Source organism: Elephantulus edwardii, unplaced genomic scaffold, assembly GCF_000299155.1.
Source record: "Elephantulus edwardii isolate Elephantulus edwardi_28Jun2011 unplaced genomic scaffold, EleEdw1.0 scaffold00093, whole genome shotgun sequence".
Taxonomy (NCBI): Eukaryota; Metazoa; Chordata; class Mammalia; order Macroscelidea; family Macroscelididae; genus Elephantulus; species Elephantulus edwardii.
The window spans coordinates 2585306-2608182 of NW_006399843.1; the positions used below are offsets into that span (position 1 = coordinate 2585306).

At 41.3% G+C, this 22877-nt stretch overlaps 3 protein-coding genes across 4 annotated transcripts in view; 2 read left to right on the forward strand and 1 right to left on the reverse strand.

The window, feature by feature from the left end:
* Positions 1 to 12494, forward strand: part of LOC102873121 (chromosome unknown open reading frame, human C11orf57) — a 17630-nt gene extending 5136 nt beyond the window's left edge. The window contains exons 2-5 of one of the 2 annotated variants that reach the window (XM_006890778.1): positions 4949 to 5049; positions 7892 to 8041; positions 11223 to 11276; positions 11990 to 12494. In XM_006890778.1, the coding sequence (XP_006890840.1) occupies positions 4949 to 5049; positions 7892 to 8041; positions 11223 to 11276; positions 11990 to 12494 (810 nt within the window). The remainder of the gene's footprint in view (positions 1 to 4948; positions 5050 to 7891; positions 8042 to 11222; positions 11277 to 11989) is intronic. The other variant, XM_006890779.1, reaches the window with a different exon arrangement.
* A 2119-nt stretch (positions 12495 to 14613) lies between these two features.
* TIMM8B (translocase of inner mitochondrial membrane 8 homolog B (yeast)) lies at positions 14614 to 17736 on the reverse strand. The gene is made up of 2 exons (XM_006890780.1): positions 17653 to 17736; positions 14614 to 14781 (listed from the first exon to the last, which is right to left on the reverse strand). The coding sequence occupies exons 1-2, from the start codon at positions 17734 to 17736 to the stop codon at positions 14614 to 14616; spliced, it is 252 nt and encodes an 83-aa protein (XP_006890842.1).
* A 166-nt stretch (positions 17737 to 17902) lies between these two features.
* SDHD (succinate dehydrogenase complex, subunit D, integral membrane protein) overlaps positions 17903 to 22877 on the forward strand; it is a 15507-nt gene continuing 10532 nt past the window's right edge. The window contains exon 1 of the mRNA XM_006890781.1: positions 17903 to 17951. Within this exon, the coding sequence (XP_006890843.1) occupies positions 17903 to 17951 (49 nt within the window). The remainder of the gene's footprint in view (positions 17952 to 22877) is intronic.

Here is a 22877-nt window from a genome sequence, read left to right on the forward strand (position 1 = left end):
GCACGGTTTAGGGCTGTTGTACGTAGGGTTGCTATGAGTTGCAAACGACTCAACGGCACGTAACAATAACAACAACATATTTAAAGTAAGGCTTTCAAACAGTCATATTTTAGAAGGGTGATTTATTAGCTGGATAGGTAGTACCCCTGTGGGGAGATCAGTTGGGAGGCAGCTGCAGTAATCCAAATGAAGGTGTTGAGAGTTCAAGTGAAAGTAATCCAAAAAGGGAAGGGGTAGAGGGTATCAGGGGTCACAGTGTTTTGACGGAGAGAGAGGGTGAAGGAATTAGGAAAGACCCAGTGGGGATCTGAAAAGTTGGTGTAAAAAGGGGCATAGATCAATGGTGATTAATTTTGTAAGACAGTGTATGGGAAGGATTATAAGGAAAATAGTATGAACAAAAAAAATCCGAATTTTTTTTTTTAAAAAGAATAATAACAGTAGTGATGAAGAAGAGGAATTAAGATATAGAACCTAAAGACCTTGATGACTTTTATTGGTTTAAAATTGAGGAGGGAGTGCATCAGGCGTGTAATCTCTTCTAGGCCTACTCAATCTGTATGTAGAGCAAATTATCAGAGAAACTGGGCTCTGTAAAGAGGAATGTGGTATCAGAATTAGAGCGACTTCATGCAGATCATACAACGTTGCTTGCTGACTGTGGGGAGGACTTAAAGCACTTGCTACAGAAGATCAAGAAATGTATGTAGCCTTCAGTGTGGATGGGATCTCAATGTCAAGAAAACAAAGATTCTTACCCGTGGACCTATAGGCAGCATCATGATGGATGGAAAGGAGATTGAAACTGTCAACAGCTTCATCTTGCTTGGATCCACAGTAAAGACCCTTGGTACCAGCAGTCAGGAAATAAGGAGACACATTGCACTAGGAAAATCTGCAGTTAAGGACCTTTCCAAATTACTGAGGAATAATGATTTCAGTTTGAGAACTAAGGTGCATCTAGGTCAAGCCATAGTCTTTCTCATCACTTGTTTTTCATCTGAGAGCAGGACAGTGAATAAGAATGACAGAAAAAGAATTGACACCTTTGAGCTGTAGGGTTGCAGAAGAGAACATTGAACATCTCATGGATGCTCAAGAGAATGAACAGATAAGTCTTGGAGAGGGTACAGCTGGAGTGCTCTTTGGAGGCAAGAATGATGAGGCTTTGCCTCACATGCTTTTGGCATATTGCCAGGAGGTGCTATTCCTGGGAGAGGGACATGATGCTGGGAAGGTTGGCAAAGGACAGGAATACCCTCTTCTAGGTGGATTGACATAGACTGGGGCTCTGGGTCTAATGGGTCAGGAAGTGTGAGTGCAGGATAGAACAGGGTTCATATCTTTTGCTCATAGAGTTTCTGTCAGTCATACTCGACTCAACAGAACCAACAACAACATAAACTATAACCAGTTTGTGTTGACTGGGTGGATGATGATAGCATTATCTAAAGTGGACACTAAGAAAAGGGACAGATGCCATGGGAAAGGTGATGAGTTGGTCGGGTTTACTGAGGTGCTTTTAGGGTAGCCAAACAATTAGAAAATCATAGTTGGAGGAAAGGAGAAAAGTTGAGACTCAGCATAGTGCTTTGGGAGTTATTGATTTGATAGCTGTTCAGTGGGACACAGGCCTGGCAATCTACTAAATTTTCCAGGCTATAGAGATAACTATGGAGAGGTCTCTGACAGCAGACTTTCCCAACTCAATTTGTCTTTTAATTTCCTGGCTGCTGGTGTCAAGAGTGTTGATTGTGGACCCAAGCAAACTAAAGCTGTTAACAATCTCAAATCTCTTCTATCTATATCGAGGCTGCCGTTCGGCCCAGTGGTGAGAATCTTTGTTTTCTTGATATTGAGCTTCAATTCATGTTCAAGGCTGCAGTCCTTGACCTTCTGCAGCAAGCACTTCAGGTCCTCCTCAGTTTGTGCAAGCAGGATTGTGTCAGCTGCATAACACAATTGTTAATGAGTCTTCTTCCAATCCTGATGCCACATTTCTCCTCATAGAGCCCAGCCTCCCGGATAATCTGTTCTGCATGTAGATTGAAAAGGTGTGGAGATAGGACACACCCCTGGTGTATACCCTTCCCAATTTTGAACCATGCAGTGTTTCCTTGCTCTATTCTGACGACTGCCTACTGGTCCAAATATAGATTTTGCATACGCATGATCGAGTGTTCTGGGATTCCCATTCTTCTGTATTTTTTATTCAGCCAAGTTTTTATTGTAGAACAACTATATTAAGAAATCAATGATCAGAAAATACACCTGTATGAAAGAAATTTATAACCCACAAAACTCTTTTTCAGGCTGCAAGGTGAAATAGTTCCACAGTTTACAGGTAAAACTGAGGCAACAAAAATGCATGCTTTTTTTTTTAATAGTAGATAATGTATGCAGAAAATATAACACTTTGCTTGTAGACAGTGTGCATTTCTTAGCAAGACATAAGGAAAACAAGATTCCAAAAGATCCATTGAGAGGAATGGGGATTCTTGCACAATCATATCTAGCAGTAAGTAAACAGATTCTCTATTTCTTGTAGTTTTATCTGTCTCCTGGCCAATTTTCAAAAGACTGAAAGATGCAAGCACTAGAAATTCTTTAAGACAGTCTTCAATGCTCCTTTTGTCAATTTTAAACAAAGCTGCTGCAGTCTGGTTGATGGCTTTGGCCAAGCAATGTATGCTTTTGCAGTGTCCCATTCTTCTCAAGAGTCAGCCACAGTTTATTGTGGTCCACACATTCAAATGTCTTTGCATAGTCGATAAAGCACAGATAAACATTCCTCTGGTACTCCCTGCTTTCAGCCATGATCCATCTAGCATTAGCTACAATATCCCTAGTACCAATGGGAAAGTGCTGTCAGAGACCCCTCCAGGGTACTGAAGATTAATGATGTCAGTCTAGAGACTACGGTGCACCTGATACTGGCCATGGTCTTTGCAATCACTTGCTATGCATCAGAGAACTCGACAATGACTAGGGGCAATAGAAAGAGAATAGATGCCTTTGAGCTGTGGTGTTGGAGGAGACTATATACCATGGACTGCTAAGAGAACAAACCTAGAGAGGGTGACACCAGGCTGCTCCTCGGAGGCAAGGATTATGAAGCTACATCTGACATACTTTGGACATGTTGCAAAGAGAGACCAGTCCTTGGAGAAGGACATCATGCTTGGGAGGGTGGAGGGACAGCGCAGGAGAGGAGGACCCTCTATGAGGTGGATTGATTCAGTGACTGGTAATGGGGGTAACTGTGTTGCAGACAGTAAGATTGGCACAGAATAGAGCAGGGTTTAGGGCTGTTGTACATACGGTCACTATGAGTCACAGGCACTGTGATGGCTCATAACAACAGCAATAACATAGACATAACAGCCTAGAAAACCTTGTGAGGCTACACTACCCTATAGAAGCAGCATAGGATTGTTATGAGTTGAAATCACTGGACAGCACTTACCAACAACAGATTAGAGGTCATGAGAACCAATAAAATCATCTAAGGCCAAGGATCCATGTTTGGTTTTCTTCAGTGAGCTCTGAGGCTCTTGGTTTGATCATAAATGCTATTACTGTCATATCACCAGATTTTTTGATTGTGGTATAACTCATGAGAACAGCCCCTGAGATTATGTTAACCACTCCTAGTTGTATGGTGCACTTAGAATTGAAAGTGGTAGCTAAGAAAGATTTACTACAGATTTTACAAAATTATCTAAAAGGTCTTAGAACTGAAAGATATTTTTGTCTTTGGTCAGTTGTTTGCTTTTCAAAAAATTCTCTAGCAATCATAAAAGTTTATTTTGCTGTACTTTTTTTTTTTTAAGACTGGTCAAGTGAAGCAGTGGTAGTGGAGAAGGAACAAAGAAATCTGTAACTGGCTATGATCAATTAGTTGTGGCCTCCATTGCACTGGGACCAGCCGATTTTGCTATACTTTTGACAAGAAGTATGATGTGAAAAGAAATTTAGGCTGGAATTTAAAGGCTTGTCATTACTAGTTTTCTTTAATTTTGTCAAATCATTTATTACCACCTTTTTTTTCCTTTTTAATAAATTGTAATAATGGTACCTGCTTTAGTTCTCTCATAATTTGCTTAAGGTTAAATTGAGATGATTAACATTGTAAAGCTTCTTAGAAATACATGGGATTATCATTTCCTAATTATGGTCCAGTTAAAAAATTGGGAAGGTGATAGGCAGTATATTCAGGGATTCAAAAATTCTGTTGCTTTTACCAGTATTTACTGGTCTGATTGCTTAACTCTACACAGTAAGATCTTCATCTGTGGACAGAACTCTAGTTCTTTATACAGAGAACCACAATTGATTTTTAAGTGTCTGGTTATAATCTATATCTGCTAGTCATTTATTGGTGCCAACATATTTTTGACAATTTTGAAAAAATTCTCAGGTGTCACCTCCAGTGGTCTGTGCTTACCTTGGGATGTCCTTTGAGGGCCATCCCGAATGATAAACTAGAAACACAGGTGACAATGGTGACATGCAAAGGCCAGTGACCATCTGACTTTTGGACACTTCCTCTCATTTGTACTTGATGTCTCAGTCTGACCAGAAAGTTTTGGGGCAGTTGTTGGGTGACATGCAATCTTGGGTGAGCCATGCAAGGGACCAAAGATGAGGGAGATGAGAAGAGGACCAAGAGCCAGCAAATGTGGGATCACTTCACTGAGTGGAAGGCAAACAATACATTACCAGCCCCAATTCCCAGATTCTGTGGTGGCAAGGAATGAGTTTCAGGGACACGGTGGGCACTGTGATTTCACATGACCTGTCTTTAGAACCTAACCGTGTCAATAAATGAGAAGTGGTGTAGTTGTAATCAAATAATTAATGAAGATTTTATTTATATTATGATATAAAGTGTTAGTACCATTTTCATATCCTCTTATCCAACTTCTTATTTTCTTTTTAAATCTAGATTCAGGAAGAATCAGATATGTGGAAAATAAGAGAACTAGAAAAACAGATGGAAGATGCTTACCGGGGAACCAAAAGGAAAATGTTGCCTGGTAATTCAAGGTAGAGTTGAAGCTTTAAGAAGTAAAATGATTCTTTCTTTTTCAGAATTGTCAACTGTTGTTTAAAAACAGTTGATATACTAAGGTGAATGATATACATCCAGAATTCAGTTCTGTGAGTCCTTAAGCTTTTTCTTTTTAAACTTGATCTAGTCCAACCATAAAGGTAATGGCTATGATAACCCTTTTCTTTATACTTAAAATGCAGTGGCAGATTTAAAATTCTAACTTGAACAGATGTAAATGTTGAGGGCTGTCTTGACTCATGGCTTTTTTCTGTCTCTCCGTGTGTGTATGTGAACATAAAAATGCTGTAACATTTGCTTGCTACTTTAATAATTTTTTAAAATTTGTTCTTTTAATTTTTGTTCTTAATTTTAATGAAAATTTACAGAGATTTTGGATTCCCAGTACTTTAATGAGTGCATCATTGAGTGACATTAAGTGCACAATGTTATGTAAAACCATCACTTCTACTGTCCTCCAGATTTTTTTTCCAATCATCCCAACTCCATATTATTACACAAGAACTCCCATTACCTCCTTCTCCCAGACCTCGTATTCTCTGTTCCACTCTGTGAAATTGCCTATTCTGAACCCCACATGTAAATTGTTAGGTGCTTTTGAGTCACTTCTGACTCATGCCCCTGTGTAAAACAGAACAAGATTCTGTCCGCTCCTATACCTCACAGTCTCTCGTGTTCTCCCATCCATTCTTTCAGTCACTGTCAATCCATTTTCTTGAGGGTCTTTCTTTAACACTCTGCTTTTACAAGCTTGGTGTGTCCTTCTCCAGAGACTGGTCCCTCATGATAACATTCCCAGAGTATGTGAGGTGAAATGAAGTTTGAATGCACCAGTGTCCTCTCCAGAGAAAGTTGTGATTTACAGCCTCTGAAAACCCAGTAGAGCTATGAGTCAATGCCAACTCGATGGCAGTGAGTTTTGAGAGTGGTGCAGTGGTTAAAGAACCCATCTCCTACAGTAGCTTGACTCCACTGGCCACTCTTTGGGACAGAGATGTGGGAAACCTCAGAGGAAGTCCTGTCCTTAAAGGGTTGCTGGGTCAGAATCAACCTGATGGCAGTGTTTTGACTTACTTGGTTTGATGAGATTTGGTTCAAATACACCACATTTATCTGTTACTCTGTGAATGTAGAGTTGGGTTATATGTGTCTTGTTTACTGTGAATAGTGCTCCAGTGAACACTGGTCTACGTGTGTCTGTTTGAATTCCTGCTTGCAGTCTTTTAGGTCTCTCCTAAGAGTAGAATTGCTGGGTGATGGAGTAATTCTGCTTGTAATATTTTTAATAACTTCTGCCTAATGACTTCTAAGATTTTTTGCTGTTACCATGTGGCCTATCCTCCCTGAGATGGATTGATACTGTGGTTTCCCACAGTGTGCTCAAGCACAGCAGCAGGTGGGAGGATGGTCCTGCACTGTGTGTGTTTCATTCTGTACCTTTGGCTGCTATGTGTTGGAACCAAGACAACACAACCTTGTGGTGACTGTCTAGCTGACTCCTTCTAGGCTTTTCTGTACCTCACCTGTGTCTTTGCTGCTTCACATAGCCTTTTACATTACCTTCTTAGTTTTAATATGAGTTTAAAAGATTGTGCTCACTTGGTTGTAGTTTACTTTTTGAGGTACAGGAATATCTGGAGAGTTGGGAACATTTTCGTGGGGATGATAGGCCTGAATGTAGAAGCTGTGAATGTGAAAAGTGAGTAAATCTTAGTAATCCTGATTTCTAAAGCATCTTGGCAAGTCAGTAGTTAATAAGGCAGTATTTTTGGAAAGTGTGTCTACTCATGGTATATGTGAACTTTGGGATGTGATTGGTTGTGTGTGAATTGTTTTAGACAAGTATTTAGGGTGTCCATGGTAAAAAGGTGGTTGCCAACAGAAAAATCTTTCAGAGTTTGTTTTCACTCTGAAAGTTTTAATTGTTAGATGTAGTATAGATGATTTATACTAGGTTGTTCAATTCCAAGTGGCATTTCTGGGAACAAAATAATTTCTATTTTAAGACAGAGCCAGTTTACGGATTATGCTTTAGGGGTTTTCAGATGTCGTAAATCACACAGAAGATTGTCTTTTTCCCTGAGAAGTAGCTGGCAGATTCAAACTGTGTTGAGTTTGGGTTAGCAGTGTAATTCCTTACCCACTAGGCCACCAGAGCTGTAAACTATAAAGTTTAGAACATAATCTCTAGGCCATCAGAGCTCTACTAAGGTAGACTCTAACCTTCAAAATATAATCTACTGTAATGGCAGACACTCTGGTTTCTCATCTTTCCAGAAGCTAGAACAGTGTACATAGTGATCTCTTTAAGAATTTCTGATAGCCAATTTGATGATTTGCTGCCTAGTTACTGGACATTGTGTAAAGAGGCTAGACCAAAGACTATCCATTTTTTTTCCTAGCCCAAGATAACCATGGTTTATGCCTTAGTCCCACTGTGACCACATACTACAATGAATTGATAGTTTCTAGGGAAAGTAGACTATTTCAGAATATTTTCTTTCTTTGTGTGCCCTTCTGCTTGAGAATCAGGTATAGCATATCACAATCCAGACGTGATTTCCCTGTATTTTACTGTCTGTTCTTTTTTTTAGGACTCAGTAATGTCCAATCCAAGCAAGTGTTCCAGTTGTTTCATTAGACAGGTTTGCGGATGTAGAGAGTGGAACAGATGATGTCTTAAAACAGTACACATTCAGGTTGTTTTGTTTTTCTTTTAGCAAGTTCCATGAACTTTGTCCATGAGTTACAGTGTTCCGTGGAGTAACTTCACAGATAGTCTTAAATCTAAAAGTACTTTTCTGCTTTCTCTTACAGTCGGATGCGTAGTGATGGTTTTGATGAAGAAAGTCAGAGGGACTACTGGAGGCCAAGGCATGACATTTCTGGCACACTGGAAGATGATTTTCTTAAAGCTAAATCGTGGAACAAGAAATTATATGATTATGAAGCAAACATGCCAGACAGGTTTGTGATGAAATTTCGATGACATTTAAAGATACTTGCCTAAAGATAGATACTTTATTTTATTATTTTGTGTGTGTGTACCATCAAATCAGATCTGACTGGTACAGGAGGAGGACATTGCCCCTCCTTCTTCAGCAGAGCATCTGGTGGACTCGAACTGCGCACCTCTGAGATTGCAGTGCAGCTTCTTGCCACTAGGTCACCAGAGCTCCCTAAGATAGATACTTTTTTTTTTTTTAATTTAGGTTGTTTATTTTTCATTTCAATGAACATCTACAGAGATTTTGGGATTCCATTCATTCATTGTTGCACCCTTCTCCCCGCACAAACCCCTCCCCCCCCCATTTGCTCCTCTCCTTGAAAAGCAAAAGAAAAACTCCCTCATTGGTACACAATCCCCCCGCACCTCCCCAAACCCCATCCCCTAGCCCCAAATATAATCCACTCTACAACCCTCATTGCATACTCCTACGATAAAAATAATGCCCTAAAATATAATACTTTTAGACTGTTCTCTCCCCCATAGATTTCAATGCCGTAAACATATTTCATCCAGTTTTTCTCAGTCTTACCCCCACCCCAATGCCAGCCTCATTCTACAACAGTGGCACCATATAAGATAGATACTTTTTAAAACTGTCCTCACAAGACTTGTATACAAATGTATTCAAAACCGCTTTATTCATAGTTGTCAAATAGTAGAAGCAGTCCAAATACATACCAATTGATGATTAGCTAAACAAAATGTGCTATATTTATACAGTGAAATAGAATTTGCTAATACAAAGCAGTCCAAATACATACCAGTTGATGAATAGCTAAACAAAATGTTATATTCATACAATGAAATAGAATTTGCTAATAAAAAACAAAGTACTAATACATCACAAGTGATAAAAGCTAGACTCAGAAGACTATAGCTTTATGTATGTGAGATGTCTGTCCACCAAAAAATACCCTCTGTTGGCAAGTTAGTTCCAGTTCACAGCAATCCTGTTAATGTGGAATGTCCAGAATAGGCCAATCCACAGGTAGAAAGTCAGTTAGTTGTTGCCAGGAAGGGAGAAATGGAGGGTGATTTCTTATGGATATGGGGTTTCTCTCTGAGATGCTAAACTTGCTTTGATACTTGTAGTGGTGATGGTTACTCAACTCTGTGAATATACTAAAATCTACTGAATTTGAAAGAAGATGAATTTACTAGGTGTGAATTATATCTCAGTAAATCGATTTTTTAAATGTAGCCCCAGTTTAGTAGAACTTCAGAAAGATTATTAGGTACACTGGAGTAGGTTCTGACTCAAGTGAAGCAAAGTACAATGATGACTAGGTTCTTTGCTAGCCTTATAACTGTTGCTATGTTTCAGCTACTACTTCAGTCTCACTTGAGTGTAGTAGGTCGTCTTTTTTCACTGACTAGGAGGTGTGTTTTTGTTAGAGTGCTTCATAGCTAAAGAAGAGTTAACAGTCCTTTAGTGTTTCTTACAAGACACTTGAGGATGTCAGAGATTGAACTCAGGGCCTCATGCATGTAAAGGATGCATTCTACCACTGAGCCATGATAGTTGAAAAAGAGGTTGAGATTGTTAACAACTTCAGCTTGCTTGGGTCCCCAGTTAATACTCTTGGCACAGGCAGTCAGGAAATCAAAAGATGAATTTCCACTAGGAAAATCCAGTGTCAGGGACCTCTCCAGAGTGATAAAGTGCAATGATGTCAGTCTAGAGACTGAGGTGTACTTAATCCAGGCCATGGTCTTCCCAATTACTGCTATGCATCTGAGAGCTCAGTAATGACAGAAGAATTGATGCCATTGAGTGTGGTGTTGGGGAAGAGTATTGAACATACCATGGACTGCCAAGAGAACAAACAGGTCTGACCTGGAGAGGGTGAAACCAAGCTGCTGCTTGGAGGCAAGAATTTTGAGGCACCATCTGACATACTTTGAGCATGTTGTCAGGAGGTACTTGGAGAAGGACATCATACTTGGAAAGGTAGAGAAAGAGCCAGGAGATGAAATGGATTGACACAGTGACTGGAGTAAAGAGAGTAGGTATTTCAGAAACAGACTGGCTTAGGATAGAGCAGAGTTGAGCTATTGTGCATAGGGTTGCTATGAGTCAACTCTGACACCTAACAGTGGAGAAGTTCTGTTTTACAAGTGGACAAAAAACTGCTTTAGCCTAAAAGGACAGTATGCAGTGCAGAGAATGTAGCCATCGAGACCACTGTCCTACGAAATAGGGTTGACTTTGTTGTCTCTGGTTCCTTTTCCTTTGTGTATGCATATACATTTAAGACTAGTATTTTCATTATTATTCATTTTAATGAAAATTTACAGAGATTTTGGATTTTCCATTCATTGTTGCACTTTTCTCCTTGTCCACCCCTCCCCTTCAATTCATTCTTTTCTTTGAAAAGTAAAATTATTTCATTGTTTTACAGTCCCTCCCCCCAGGTCCACCCCATTATGCAGCCTTCGTTGGACTCCTGTTATGACAATAATACCTAATCACATATCCCTTTTAAAGTTTTCTCCCTCCGTTTCAGTGCAGTATATATACATTATTTATCCCATCTTTCTCAGTCTCCCCCTAACCCCGATCTCAGTCTTGTTTTACAACAGTGGCACTATGTAGTATTTGTCCTTTTGTGACTGAGCTGTTTCACTCAGCATAATGTCCTCCAGGCTCACCCATTTTGAATAATACTGCATGAGTTCCTTGTTTTCCTATGCAGCATAGTATTCCATTGTGTGAATATACCACAGCTTCTCTATCCATTCGTTTGTTGGTGGGCACTTAGGTTGTTTCCAACTCCTTGCAGTTGTGAACAAAGCTGCAATAAACATGGGTGTGCATGTATCTGCTTGGGTGGCAGTTATGGTCTCTTTGGGGTATATTCCCAGTAGTAGAATTGCTGGGTCGAATGCTATCTCTATTTGCAACTTTTTGAGAAAGCGCCATGCAGCCTTCCACAGTGGTTGCACCATTTTACACTCCCACCAACAGTGAATAAGGATTCCAGTTTCTCCACAACCTCCAGCATTTGTTGCTTGCTGTTCTGTTAAATTTTGCTATTCTGACTGGGGTGAGATGGTATCTCATAGTTGTTTTTTAAGTCTAATTTTTAGAATGTATATGTTGCTTTACCAATGCTGTGTAATATGTTTACATTACAGATGGGGTCACAGTGGTTATAAAGAATTATATCCTGAAGAATTTGAGACAGACAGGTAAGGGACAGAGGATTGGGGCAGGAGGGGGGTTGTGTGTATGAGAAATTATGTATGTGTGCTGTAAAGTTTGAGTTCCTAACATCCACAAAGAATATCATTTGTTGAAAATGAGTCAATGTATTTTTGCCTTTCCCTGATGTTTAGAGGGAATTCTCGTGACTTAGTGTTAAGGAGTTGTGCTGCTGTCTCAGAGGAAGGCTGCTTAAGTCTACCACCTGCTCCATGGGTGATAGATGGGTAATCTCACATGGGATTTATTGCTTCTGAAAACCTACTTGAAGTGTCAGGTATGAGTTTCAAATCATTGACTCTAATTGACTAATATTTATTAACTCAGTATGGCAGATTATTTTCATTTTAAAGACAAAACAAAAACAGTTAATAAAATAGGTAAAATCTGTTGTTCTTGTTGTATACCATCAAGTTGGAACTGATTCATAGCTGACTTTCCAGTGGGTTTTCAAAAGGCAGTAAAAAGCATGGGAGGAGACTACCCATATTTTTCTTACAGAGCATGTTAGATTTAAACTGCCTGCCTTTGGACTGGCAGCACAACTTCTTAACTACTTAGTTGCCAGATCTGAACGACTCTATTTAAAGCGCAAATTTAAAATTAAAATGTTACTTCTTATCCAGAATGTAAGATAGTAAGATGTAAAAAAACCACATTTTTCCTTTCTATAGTAAAAGTTTCTTTTTTACTTTATTAGTAGTGATCAACAAGATGTTGTCAATGGGAAAAAAGCATCTCCCCAGGAAAAATCAACCACCCATGAATCCCGCAAACACAAGAAGTCAAAGAAGTCTCACAAAAAAAAGCAGAAAAAAAAGTCACACAAAAAGAAGAAAAGCAAAAAGGAAGCTGCAGATGAAACAGCAGGTTCCTCAAGTGAGATCTCAGACGAAGCGGAGGCTTCCAGCACCAGGAAAAGGAAGCAGCCACAGAAGCGCAAGAAAAAGTCCAGGAAAAAGTCTCTCAAAAAGCCTGCTTTGTTTCTAGAGTCAGAAAGTGACACTTCACAGTCAGATGACTCAGCATCCAGCAGTTCTGAGGACAGTCAAGAAAGAGATACAAAGAAAACCAAAAGGAAAAAGAAAGAGAAGAAAGTTCCTATCCCTGTAGCTAACAGTGAAGTCCAGGAAAGGACAAACAAACGCACAAATTGGAAAGTGGCTACAGATGAGAGGTCTGCCGAGAGTTCAGAGGACGACTGAGTGATCTGTTCTTCAGTGTCCCGTGTGACTCTACTAATACAGCCCTAACCCCTTGGACTTTTGCCAGTGACTTGTTCAGCACAGGGGCCCAAGGTCAGAGCTGTCCAGTGCCATCTGTGTGTATTTAGCCTGTTAAACCTGATCCCTTTTTATTAATGGGGAATCTGGTATTTTGTTACGAAGGTTTCTTGAAAAGATTATTTTTTTGCAATTAATCATGTTTAGTTTAGCATACATATAGCAAATTAAAGGACCCAGAAAAGTGGAACGTGCATTGGCCTGGGCACACCTGTTGGAATGTTGGCATTTAGGGAAAGCAAAGGCTGGAATCAAGAAGTGGATTGAACAGTGCCCAAAAGAATGGTGTGGCAAGAGAACAGTGTCCTGTGCTCTTGTTGCCCATTATTAGTAGGAAACCAAAACTTTAAGTTTCTAGCCGTGGTGCTTTGATCCTTTTATATTTTGTCCCCACAGGTGTGGACCAGTTTACTAAATGAGGAAATGGGCAGATGAACAAACCTTTTCCTTCCTGACATCTGTAGATAGTTATTAATAAAAGGCCCTGGGTTTGTTTTGGTTTTTTTTTCTCAGTAAAAATTTCCCTGCTGGACAGGATCTATTAAACTATACTTAAACGTACCCTAAATATTCTGGGTAAATTAAGTGGAGTTTTCTGGTTCCACTGCTTGCTATTATCTGAATGGATTTATGCTTGCAAATTATTTCTGAAGTTCTTAGATAACTCTTAACCAAATGGGGACAAACTAGGAATTAGTAATATTGTTTAATGGTGCTCTGAACAGGATTTCAGGGTTGCAGGTGCAATTTAAAAGGCTGTTTTCTGTGTTCATTTCTCAATCTGCTAACAAACTTCAGATTTTCCTTGAAATGAAGTGGAATCAGTGCTAAAATCAAACAGGATTCTCAGGGACATATCCACCACTTCAGTCTGCCTTTTTACCAAAACTCTAGGCAGAAGCTACATTTCTAAATATTGTATGATCTTTAATATGTCAATTCCTTAGGACCCAAAATATGATCATAGAAGACAGGCAGAACACAAGTGAATTTTTTTTTTATGATGAGAGAAAAGTTAACCTCCTCGGTCTCCTCTTCCCCAAGTTATTTCCTCCATAGTAGCATAACAGCATACAACACCAGCAACAGATCAGAACTATGTCAGCATTCCATGGGGTGGTAATATCTTCCAGTTCTCATTACTAAATTTTTCTTCTTTACACATTTCTAATAGAGTGCTTAGTCTTGCAATAACAGTTGGCCGGAGGCTCCCTATCTCTTAAATTATGAGTAGGTGCTACCCTAAGGGATATTTATTTGCAATATTACAACCGTAGTACCTGTCCGTTTAATATGGTATATATTTGTATCTTTGGTATTAGTGGGGGCTTAAGGGAACACATAAGTCTAATTACTACCTCTTAATGTAAACCAACTGTTAAGTTCTTGGAGTAGGTGAAATCTTTGTTGAGTTTTACCATTATTTCTATGCTGTAAAAAGTACTGTTCTGACTGTAAGCACAGTGGGGAAGGTGGTCTAGGGGAACAAGGCATCTCTAGAACGTGGCTCCATTTGGGTCTTCCCTTCTAATACTAGGAGGCCTGTCTCTTTCCCAACTAATATGGCATCTTGTGTATTCTTTTCTGGGGCCATGTTTACCTTTTCTGGGTCATGTGTGAGCAATAAAACTCTTCTTCATGTATTTTAACATCAAACTCATCTTTGCCTTAGCTAAAGTTTTGTTAGTTTTTCAAGCCTCTTAAATAAGGCTTTTCAGAATTTGAAGTCCTATTCCCATTTGCCCCATGGAACAGTTATTTCTAGTTTTTCTACCAGTTAGAGATACCTATATTAATCCAGTCTTAAAATGGGATTACAAAGAGACTTGGACAATTCACATTTATTGACTGATGTTATACAATCTGGAATTTCTGAATTTCAAATAAATTTAACCCTTTTTGCACACTTGATCTATTACTTTTTAGCACCAAGAGGCTTGCTAACAGCCTGATGTTAACACAGCAATGGGATGACATCCATATTCCATTAGCACTTTAATAACAAGTCCTTTGCAGCTTCTGTCATGGTCCACCAAATGGCCTATTGCCCTCCTTTCTGTACAAGCTGGGCAAACCGACTGGTGATGGCAAGGGTGGTATCAATGAAGCGGTTCACACAGCTAGAGAGACAGTTTTCAGTGCGAGAGTCTAGGCGATTCCCCGGCTTTTCCACACACTTATCCCAACATAGTTCCATGAAATGATGCACCTAATAAGAGGAAAGAAAAGCAGTAACCATTGGATCTGTAGAAATAGGACAAAATTGTGTCCCCCCACCATTGTCCCAATTTTCTGAAACTTACAAAATCATTCTTTCAGTCAAGCTGAGCCCTCTCTCCTGACTTCTCATATTTTCACTAAGATAGTCCAGATCCTCACCCCTAGATGGCAACAAAATCCTTTTTCCTTCCTCCTCAACTACTTCCCATCAGATCACTCCTATGTTTGCTTTAATATGTTGTTGTTAGGTGCCACTGAGTTGGAATCAACTCAGAGTTGGCCCTTCAGTGGTTTTGAGAAGCAGGAAATAACAGGAGCCTTCTCGCAGAGCAGCAGGTGGATTCAAACTGCTGCCTATGGGAATGCAGTGCAGCTTCTTACCTACCACTAGGCCACCAGAGTTTAAGACTAGACTATCCAAAGTCTCTAAATTCCTACCTCCTTGAAGACCATTGATAACTGCCTTGTCTGACCTGTTATTTAGTACTCAATAATTTAAAATAAATGAGTTGTTCTGTGACTACATATTATGTAGCTTTCTAATAGATAATGTTAAGTTCTTAATTGGATTAAGTGACTTCCCATAGGATCAACTCTTTCCCTCCCCCTACTGATTCTGATTGGATGGTAAATGTTAACATCTGCAAGCACTGATGTACACTGAATACCCCATCTCTTACTCAGGACCCATCAACTTGGAGACAACAAACAACTCACATTGACCTAGAGCAGACCTTCCACTGGATTTTCAAAGGTGGTAAATTTCAAGAGAATGCCCTTCTTTCTCTTGAGGTGGATTCAAACTGGTTAACTCTGGAATAGCTGGCCCTCCAATAGTTTTTAGAAGCAGGATAGAGCAACTCTTAGACCATCAGAGCTCCCTACCCCTAGGACAGTAGCCTTCCTGGTTCTGCTCAGCAGAAAAACATGCACACAGGCCCATAAAAGGTGTGCATCAGAATGGTACCTACCTATGCCTGTATTTCTAATTAGGGTTCTCACTGCTCATCCCGGAGGCCTTACTACATCGCTACCAACCACAGGGAGCCCTTAACTACAACTGGGATTCCCTTCCAGCGGTTCAGTCATGTTATTTGCGACAACACTAAAATACGACTTTTTTTATCACAGTATTACTACTTCCCCACCCCCAGAAAGAATAATTTTTATTTGTAACTATGCAGAGCAGATTATCAGAGAGGCTGGGCTCTATGAGGAGAATTGTGGCATCAGGATTGGTGGAAGGTCTAGTAACAATCTCCGTTATGCAGATGACACAACCCTGCTTGCTGAAACTGAGGAGGACCTCATGCACTTGCTCCGAAGGGTCAAGGACTGCAGCCTCCAATATGGACTAAGGCTCAATGTCAAGAAGACAAAGATTCTCACCACTGGAACAATTGGCAGCATCAGGATGGATGACGAAGAGATTGAGAGTGTTCACAGCTTCAGTTTGCTCGGCTCCACAGTCAACACTCTTGGCACCAGCAGTCAGGAAATCAAAAAGCGTATTACGATAGGAAAGTCTGCTGTTAGGGACCTCTCTAAGGTACTCAGGAGCAACAGTGTCTCTCTGGAGACTAAGGTGTGCCTGATACAGGCCATGGTATTTGCAATCGCTTGTTATGCATCAGAGAGTTGGACAATGACTAGGGAGGACAGAAGGAGAGTGGATGCTTTTGAGCTGTGGTGCTGGAGAAGGGTACTGAATGTACCCTGGACTGCCAGGAAAACAAACAGATTCATCTTGGAGAGGATTAAACCAAGCTACTCCTTGGAGGCAAGGATTCTGGGGCTTCGTCTGACATATTTTGGACATGTTGCCAGGAGGGACAGGTCCTTGGAGAGGGACATCATGCTTGGGAGGGTTGAGGGACAACGCAGGAGGGGAAGACCCTCTATGAGATGGATTGATTCGGTGACTGGGGTAATCGGGATGGGTGTGTCAGAGGCGGTGCGGTTGGTGCAGGATAGAGCAGGGTTTAGGGCTGTTGTGCATAGGGTCGCTATGAGTCGGAAACGACTCGACGGCACATAACAACAACTATTAAAAGTCTGAACTTTTTATATAAATATCAACTTATGCCAAGTATGTGCCAGAATAGATAAGCACTGGCTTCCTTGTGTTTCCTAAACTGTAGGGAATAATTTCACATTCTTCCCCATCAAAAATTCCGCTGCTTAGCATGATTGGTATGTGTCCCCACATCACCTTCCCACATGATCCCTATGAGCGGTGGGTTACAGCACTGGGTCCTCATTACTGAGGTCTCTCCGGCCCCCTGAAGGGTATGCCTTTCTGGTGGTTCGAAGCCACCGGCTGCTCCTACAGGGAGAACGATGGGCAATCTTCTTCCGTGTGATTGGAGCCTCGAGCAAACTCAATGCAGGGTCAGTTATGAATGAGTCAGTCCCAACTCCCCAGCACTGAGTGAGCGACACGTTATCAACGAGAAGAAGCTACCAAGCAAGCAACCAACAAATGGCTGGTTAACCGTACAAGAGGTGCCTCCTACGTCCAGGACTACCCGTGTGCAACTAATTTAAGGGCAAGTGCGTGTAGGAGGCTGATAGAAAACTAGAATGCAGAGCTTTCCACACCTGGCCGCCATGCTAGCCCCCCGTCCCTCTGAGTCGCGCAAAGCTCTCCTCTGCTTTACAGTCTTCACTCCACGCTGGGCTGGCTCCACGGGCACCGAAGCACCTCTCGGACCCCGCCAGGGAAAGGCATGGCCGTAATTTTTGAAGAGAAAGAGGCGCAGCAGAGTCGTTGGCTTCACTGAGGAACCCCGCGGGCGCCCGGAATCTGCGTTACACCTTCCTTCCCCTTCCCACTCCAGGGCCGCGGCCTTCCAGGTACCTGTGCCGTGAACTGTGCCTTCTGCTGTTCCGCCGCCACAAGGCGCTGCAACTCCGCTTCATCCGCTTCCCCCAGATCCGCCATCGCTGCCAAGCCTCGCCGCCTCCTGTCAAACGCGCAAGTGCGCCGGCGCGAGCTACCCCAGCCGACTTCCGGTTCGCTCAGCACCTGCCGCTGCCTCGTTATGAGGAGGGCGTTGCTACATGAATGCTTCCGGGTTGTTGAGTGACCTTGAGCCCAAAGGACAGTCATGGCTGCGCTCTGGAGGCTGAGTGTCTGCGGTACCCAAGGAGCCCGAGGTGAGGCATCCTGGCAGCCCGAGGCGCTGGGCGCAGCCTCCAGCGGGAAAGCGATAGGGCGATGGGGCCGCGGAAACTTTGACAGAATCTTGTCTCTTCGCCAGCCATTTACACTAGCCGCTGTCGCCCGAGGGCCTAGGTGTTCACCCGAGCTTGTTATTTCACTTCTAGATTATTAACATGTTGGCCAAATAACCTGAAAAAGAGCTGCTTTTGGAAGTCATAGTCCTGCTACAGATGAGTCCTACTCACCCTCCTGTGACCTTAGAACCCCCAATCAGGAAGATTCATTGTCTGCATCCCAGTGCCTGAGTTTACTCTTTCCCGCTATGTTTGTGAGTGTCTGGGGATAAGAGCTTGATAAAGATTTACTTGGGCATTTGTCATAAGGAGACAAATATAAATAAAGCATGCTTTCTGCCCTGAAGCTTTATTTTATGTAAACATAACTGATTAGGTAATATTTAACATCAAAACTATTATACACAAAAATCCAGAAAAAGAGTAGTGATTTAGTTCTGTGTTTTGGGATGCAAGACGTCTCACCGTAGATTTGGCTACTAGCTGAAAGGTCCTATAGGCACCTTGAAAGAAAGTCTTGTACATGTACAGGTCACAGTCATAGACAGCAGTGGACCACAGTTTTACTCATTGGAGGCAAGGATGAGGAGGCTTTGCCTCACATATATCGGGCATATTGCTAGGATGGGCTTGGCTTTTCCCTGGAGAAGGACATGATGCTTGGAAGGGTGGAGGGTCAACAAAGGAGAGAAAGACCCCCAACCAGGTAAATTGACAGGGTGACTGCCACAATGGGCTCTGGTGTGTCAGGAAATGTGAGGATGGTGCAGGAAAGGATGGGGTTCAGATCCACTGTTCATAGGGTTGCTATGAGTCTTACTGGACTCGATGACACCTGACAACAACATTGTATACTGGGTATATACTAATATATTCTTTGTTGTGTGCTGCCTTTCCTTTCACATAGTTACCTGTTTATTAAACTTTACTAGATAACAAGTATTTTTTGTTTATTGTTTGGGAAGGGCTACCCTCTTTTGGTTCCTGATGCAGGTATACCTGAGCTGAGTGATAAGGAGAAGAAAATAAAGGCATTATGGTTAGAGTTACTGTGTTCAGCAAAAGTTATAACCACCTCTTATAAAACCATATCAATCCATAGTAACCCTACATTGTCACTATAAAGAAGACCCTGGAGGAGATGGATTGATACAGTAACGGGCAGTAGAGGTAGGTGTGTGGAAGTCAGTGAGACTGGCTCAGGACAGGGCAGGCTTCAGAGCCTCTATGAGTCCAAGCAAACTGACAGTACAAACAACACTGGCTGATTTTTAGGGAGCTCTGGTGGCCTAGTGGCAAGAAGCTTTGTCCCAAAGGCATGTGGCTTGAATCCACCAGCTGCTCTGTGGAAGAAGGATGGGCATTCTCCTCCCATGTGATTAACTGCCTCTAAAAACCAGAGGGTCACCTGTGGGTCAGTTGAGGGTACACAACAACAACAACGTGGCTGATTTTTCTGTAATAAGTTGACATGCCTTTTTTTGAAAGAAAGAAGGGCTGTTCCTTGGAGAGGGACATGATGCTTGGAAAGGTCAGTGAAGGAGAGGAAGACCCTTGACCAGGTGGATTGAGACCATGACTGTGGCAGTGGGATCTAATGTGTCAGGAAGTGTGAGCATGGCAACAGGATAGGACAGGGTTGAGATCTGTTGTTGGGAGGGTCACTATGGGTCATACTCCAAGGCACCTAACAACAACAACAACTGGGTGGGTCTAAACTCCCAACTGGTTGATAGTCCCTGAACTCCTTAACTATTTATACCACCTAAGAACTCTTCACACCCCTGTTTATCGAGGCTTTGTTCATAATAGCAAGGAGTTGGAAACAACCTAAGTGCCCATCAACAAAGGAATGGATAGAGAAGCTGTGGTATATACACACAATGGAATACTACGCTGCATTGAAAAACAAGGAACTCATGCAATATTATTAAAAATGGGTGACCCTGGAGGACATTCTGCTGAGTGAAGTATCTCAGTCACAAAAGGACAAATACTGCATGGTGCCACTGTTGTAAAACAGGACTGATATTGGGGTTGGGGGGAGACTGAGAAAGATGGGTTCAATAATGTATATTGCATTGAAACAGATAAGGGAGAAAACTGTCTAAAAGGGATATGTGATTAGGTATTTTTGTCATGAAAGGAGTCCAGAGCGAAGGCTGCATAGTGGAGTGGACCTGGGGGGAGGGATTGTAAAACAAAGAATTTTTCTTTTACTTTTCCAAGAGGGTAGTGTACTGGGGGGGAAGGTTGGGAGGGGAGAAAAGTGCAACAATGAATGAATGGAAATCCAAAGTCTCTGTAAATTTTCATTGAAATTAAGAAATAACAAAAAAAGAACTCAATGATGGTATAGATAGAAAGTATAGAAATAGCATGGACGGTTCAAATCCACCAGATGCTCTGCTGGAGAAGGAGGGACAATCTCCTCCAGTACCAGTCAGATCTGATTTGACAGTACACACATGAAAATAATTTTAAAAAATAAAAGCATGGGATGAGAAAATCAAAACAGATTGTAGAGTCTTAATGGTAGGTAAATCTGGAAAGATGAGTTAGAATCATATCTGAAAATTTGCGGGCTGTTTCACTTTAGCATTTAATTTTTTATATGCATGAAAACTTATCAATCATATTCATATTTCATCCATTCATTTATACACATTTTGTTTCATAACCATTGTTATTGTATGCTGTCAAGTAGAAACCAACCAATAGCTGTCCCTCCAGTGGATTTTTCAGAGGCAATAAATCACATAGAGGAGATTGCCTATGCTTCTGCGGAGCAGCTGGTAGGTTCCAGTTGCTTGCCTTTGGGATTGCAGTGCAGTTTCCTACCACTAGGCCACTAGAGCACATAAACATTATGGTTGATTAATGTAATTAATGAATTACAATGTCTGATTATATAATATGTTATTGTTGTTATGTGTGTTGTTGAGTCACTTGTGACTCATAGCAACTATGTACAAGAGCCCTAAACCCTGCTCTATCCTGTGCCAACCTGTCTCTGACACACCTATTCCCACTACCCCAGTCACTAAATCGGTCTTTCTCTTTGAGGGTTTTCCTCTACTCCACTGTCCCTCCACTCTTCCGAACATGATGCCCCTCTTCAAGGACTGGTCCCTCCTTGCAACATGCCCAAAGTATGTCAGACGAAGCTTCAGAATCCTTGACTCCAAGGAGTAGCTCGGCTTCACCCTCTCCAGGACAAACCTGTTTGTTCTCCTAGCAGTCCATGGTATATTCAACACTCTTCTCTAACACCACAGCTTAAAGGCTGTGAAGTGATATTCTCTTTCTATCCCTAGTCACTATCCAGCTCTCCGATGCATAGAACACAATTACGAAGACTGTAGCCTGTATCAGGTGCACCTTAGTCTCCAGCATAAAGTCGTTGCTTTTCAGTACTCTTGAGAGGTCCCTGACACCTGACTTTCCCAATGCAATATATTATAATATTACATATTATATTGTTATTCACTTCACCTAAGCTTCTGCTTTATTAAATTTTACTCCCTGCTCCTTCATTCTCTTCCATGGAAAATTTATAGGCCTTGACAAGGACTGTGTGCTTTATTTGTTTTGTTATTTGTAAGTTTTAACATAGAGTTGCAGTTTAAATTAATTATGTTATTAACAATATGGTAGATTGTGGCGGTGGGAGTCAAGACAGACTTAAGATTGAAGTCAGAGACAAGGCATTGTTGTTACAGTCCAGGCAAGGATGGTGAAGCCTTGGACTTGAAAAGTAGAAAAAGAGGAAAAGTTAGTCTTAGGAAGTGTTAAAGTGATCTGTTAATAGGACTTGGTGATTGTTTGCTTTTAGGAGAAAAGTTATAAATTTAATGACAACTGTTACTGTTGTTATGTATCATCAAACTGAAACAATGCATAGCTGACCCTCCAGCAAGTTTTCAGAGGCAGTAAATCATGTGGGAGGAGATTGTCCATATTTTTCCCACAGAGCAACTAGTGGATTCGAATCGCCTTTGAGTTGGCAGCATAGCACCTTACCATTAGTAAATAAAGAAGTAAACATACAAATGGCAAACAAGTCTTGGATGAAAAAACAAAAGGATGATTTCCATTTTAGGCATAGTGAGTTGAGAAGCATGTTGGATTTCTCAGGGGAGAGACTCAGCAAGCAGCTAAACTTCTGAAACTCTACAGAACTATCAGAGCTAGAAATAAAGATTTAGATGCCAGACATGGCCTAAGGCAGGCATAGGCAGGATGGAGAGCAATGGGGAGAGCTAGGAATCAATAGTAAATGCAGAAAGAATCTGATATAGTCAGAGATGCAGAAAGAGAAGTAGAAGGGTGTTCTGTCCTCAGGAAGAAGGGATCATAGTCAATAAGATGAGGATAGGAAGTACATATCAAATAGGACCACATGAAAATCCTTAGTGAATTACCAAAGCTGGAACAAGTTCCTAGAGAGTTGAGGAATGATTGGGAAGTGAGAAAGTGTGGCTGAAGAGAGAGGGAAGTGAGCAAGTTGGGAGAAAATTAATGGACATTAATTAGGCAAGAATTGAGTGTGGAGCATGGCTAGTTGGGAGGAAGAGGGGTTGGAGACACAGGGAGTAATGTGAAGTTAACTTTTACTGAATGCTTATAATATTCACATGTGAACAAGATTCTATTGAAGATTATCCAAAAATGACTGGAATAGTACATCAGCAGAGAACTGCCTGAAGTCCAGGCTGGGTTTAGAAGGGGTCATGGTACTAGAGATATTGTAGGTGATGTTAGATGGATCTTAGCTGAAAGCAGAGAATACCAGAAGAATGTCTATCTGTGTTTCATTGACTATGCAAAGGCATTTGACTGTGT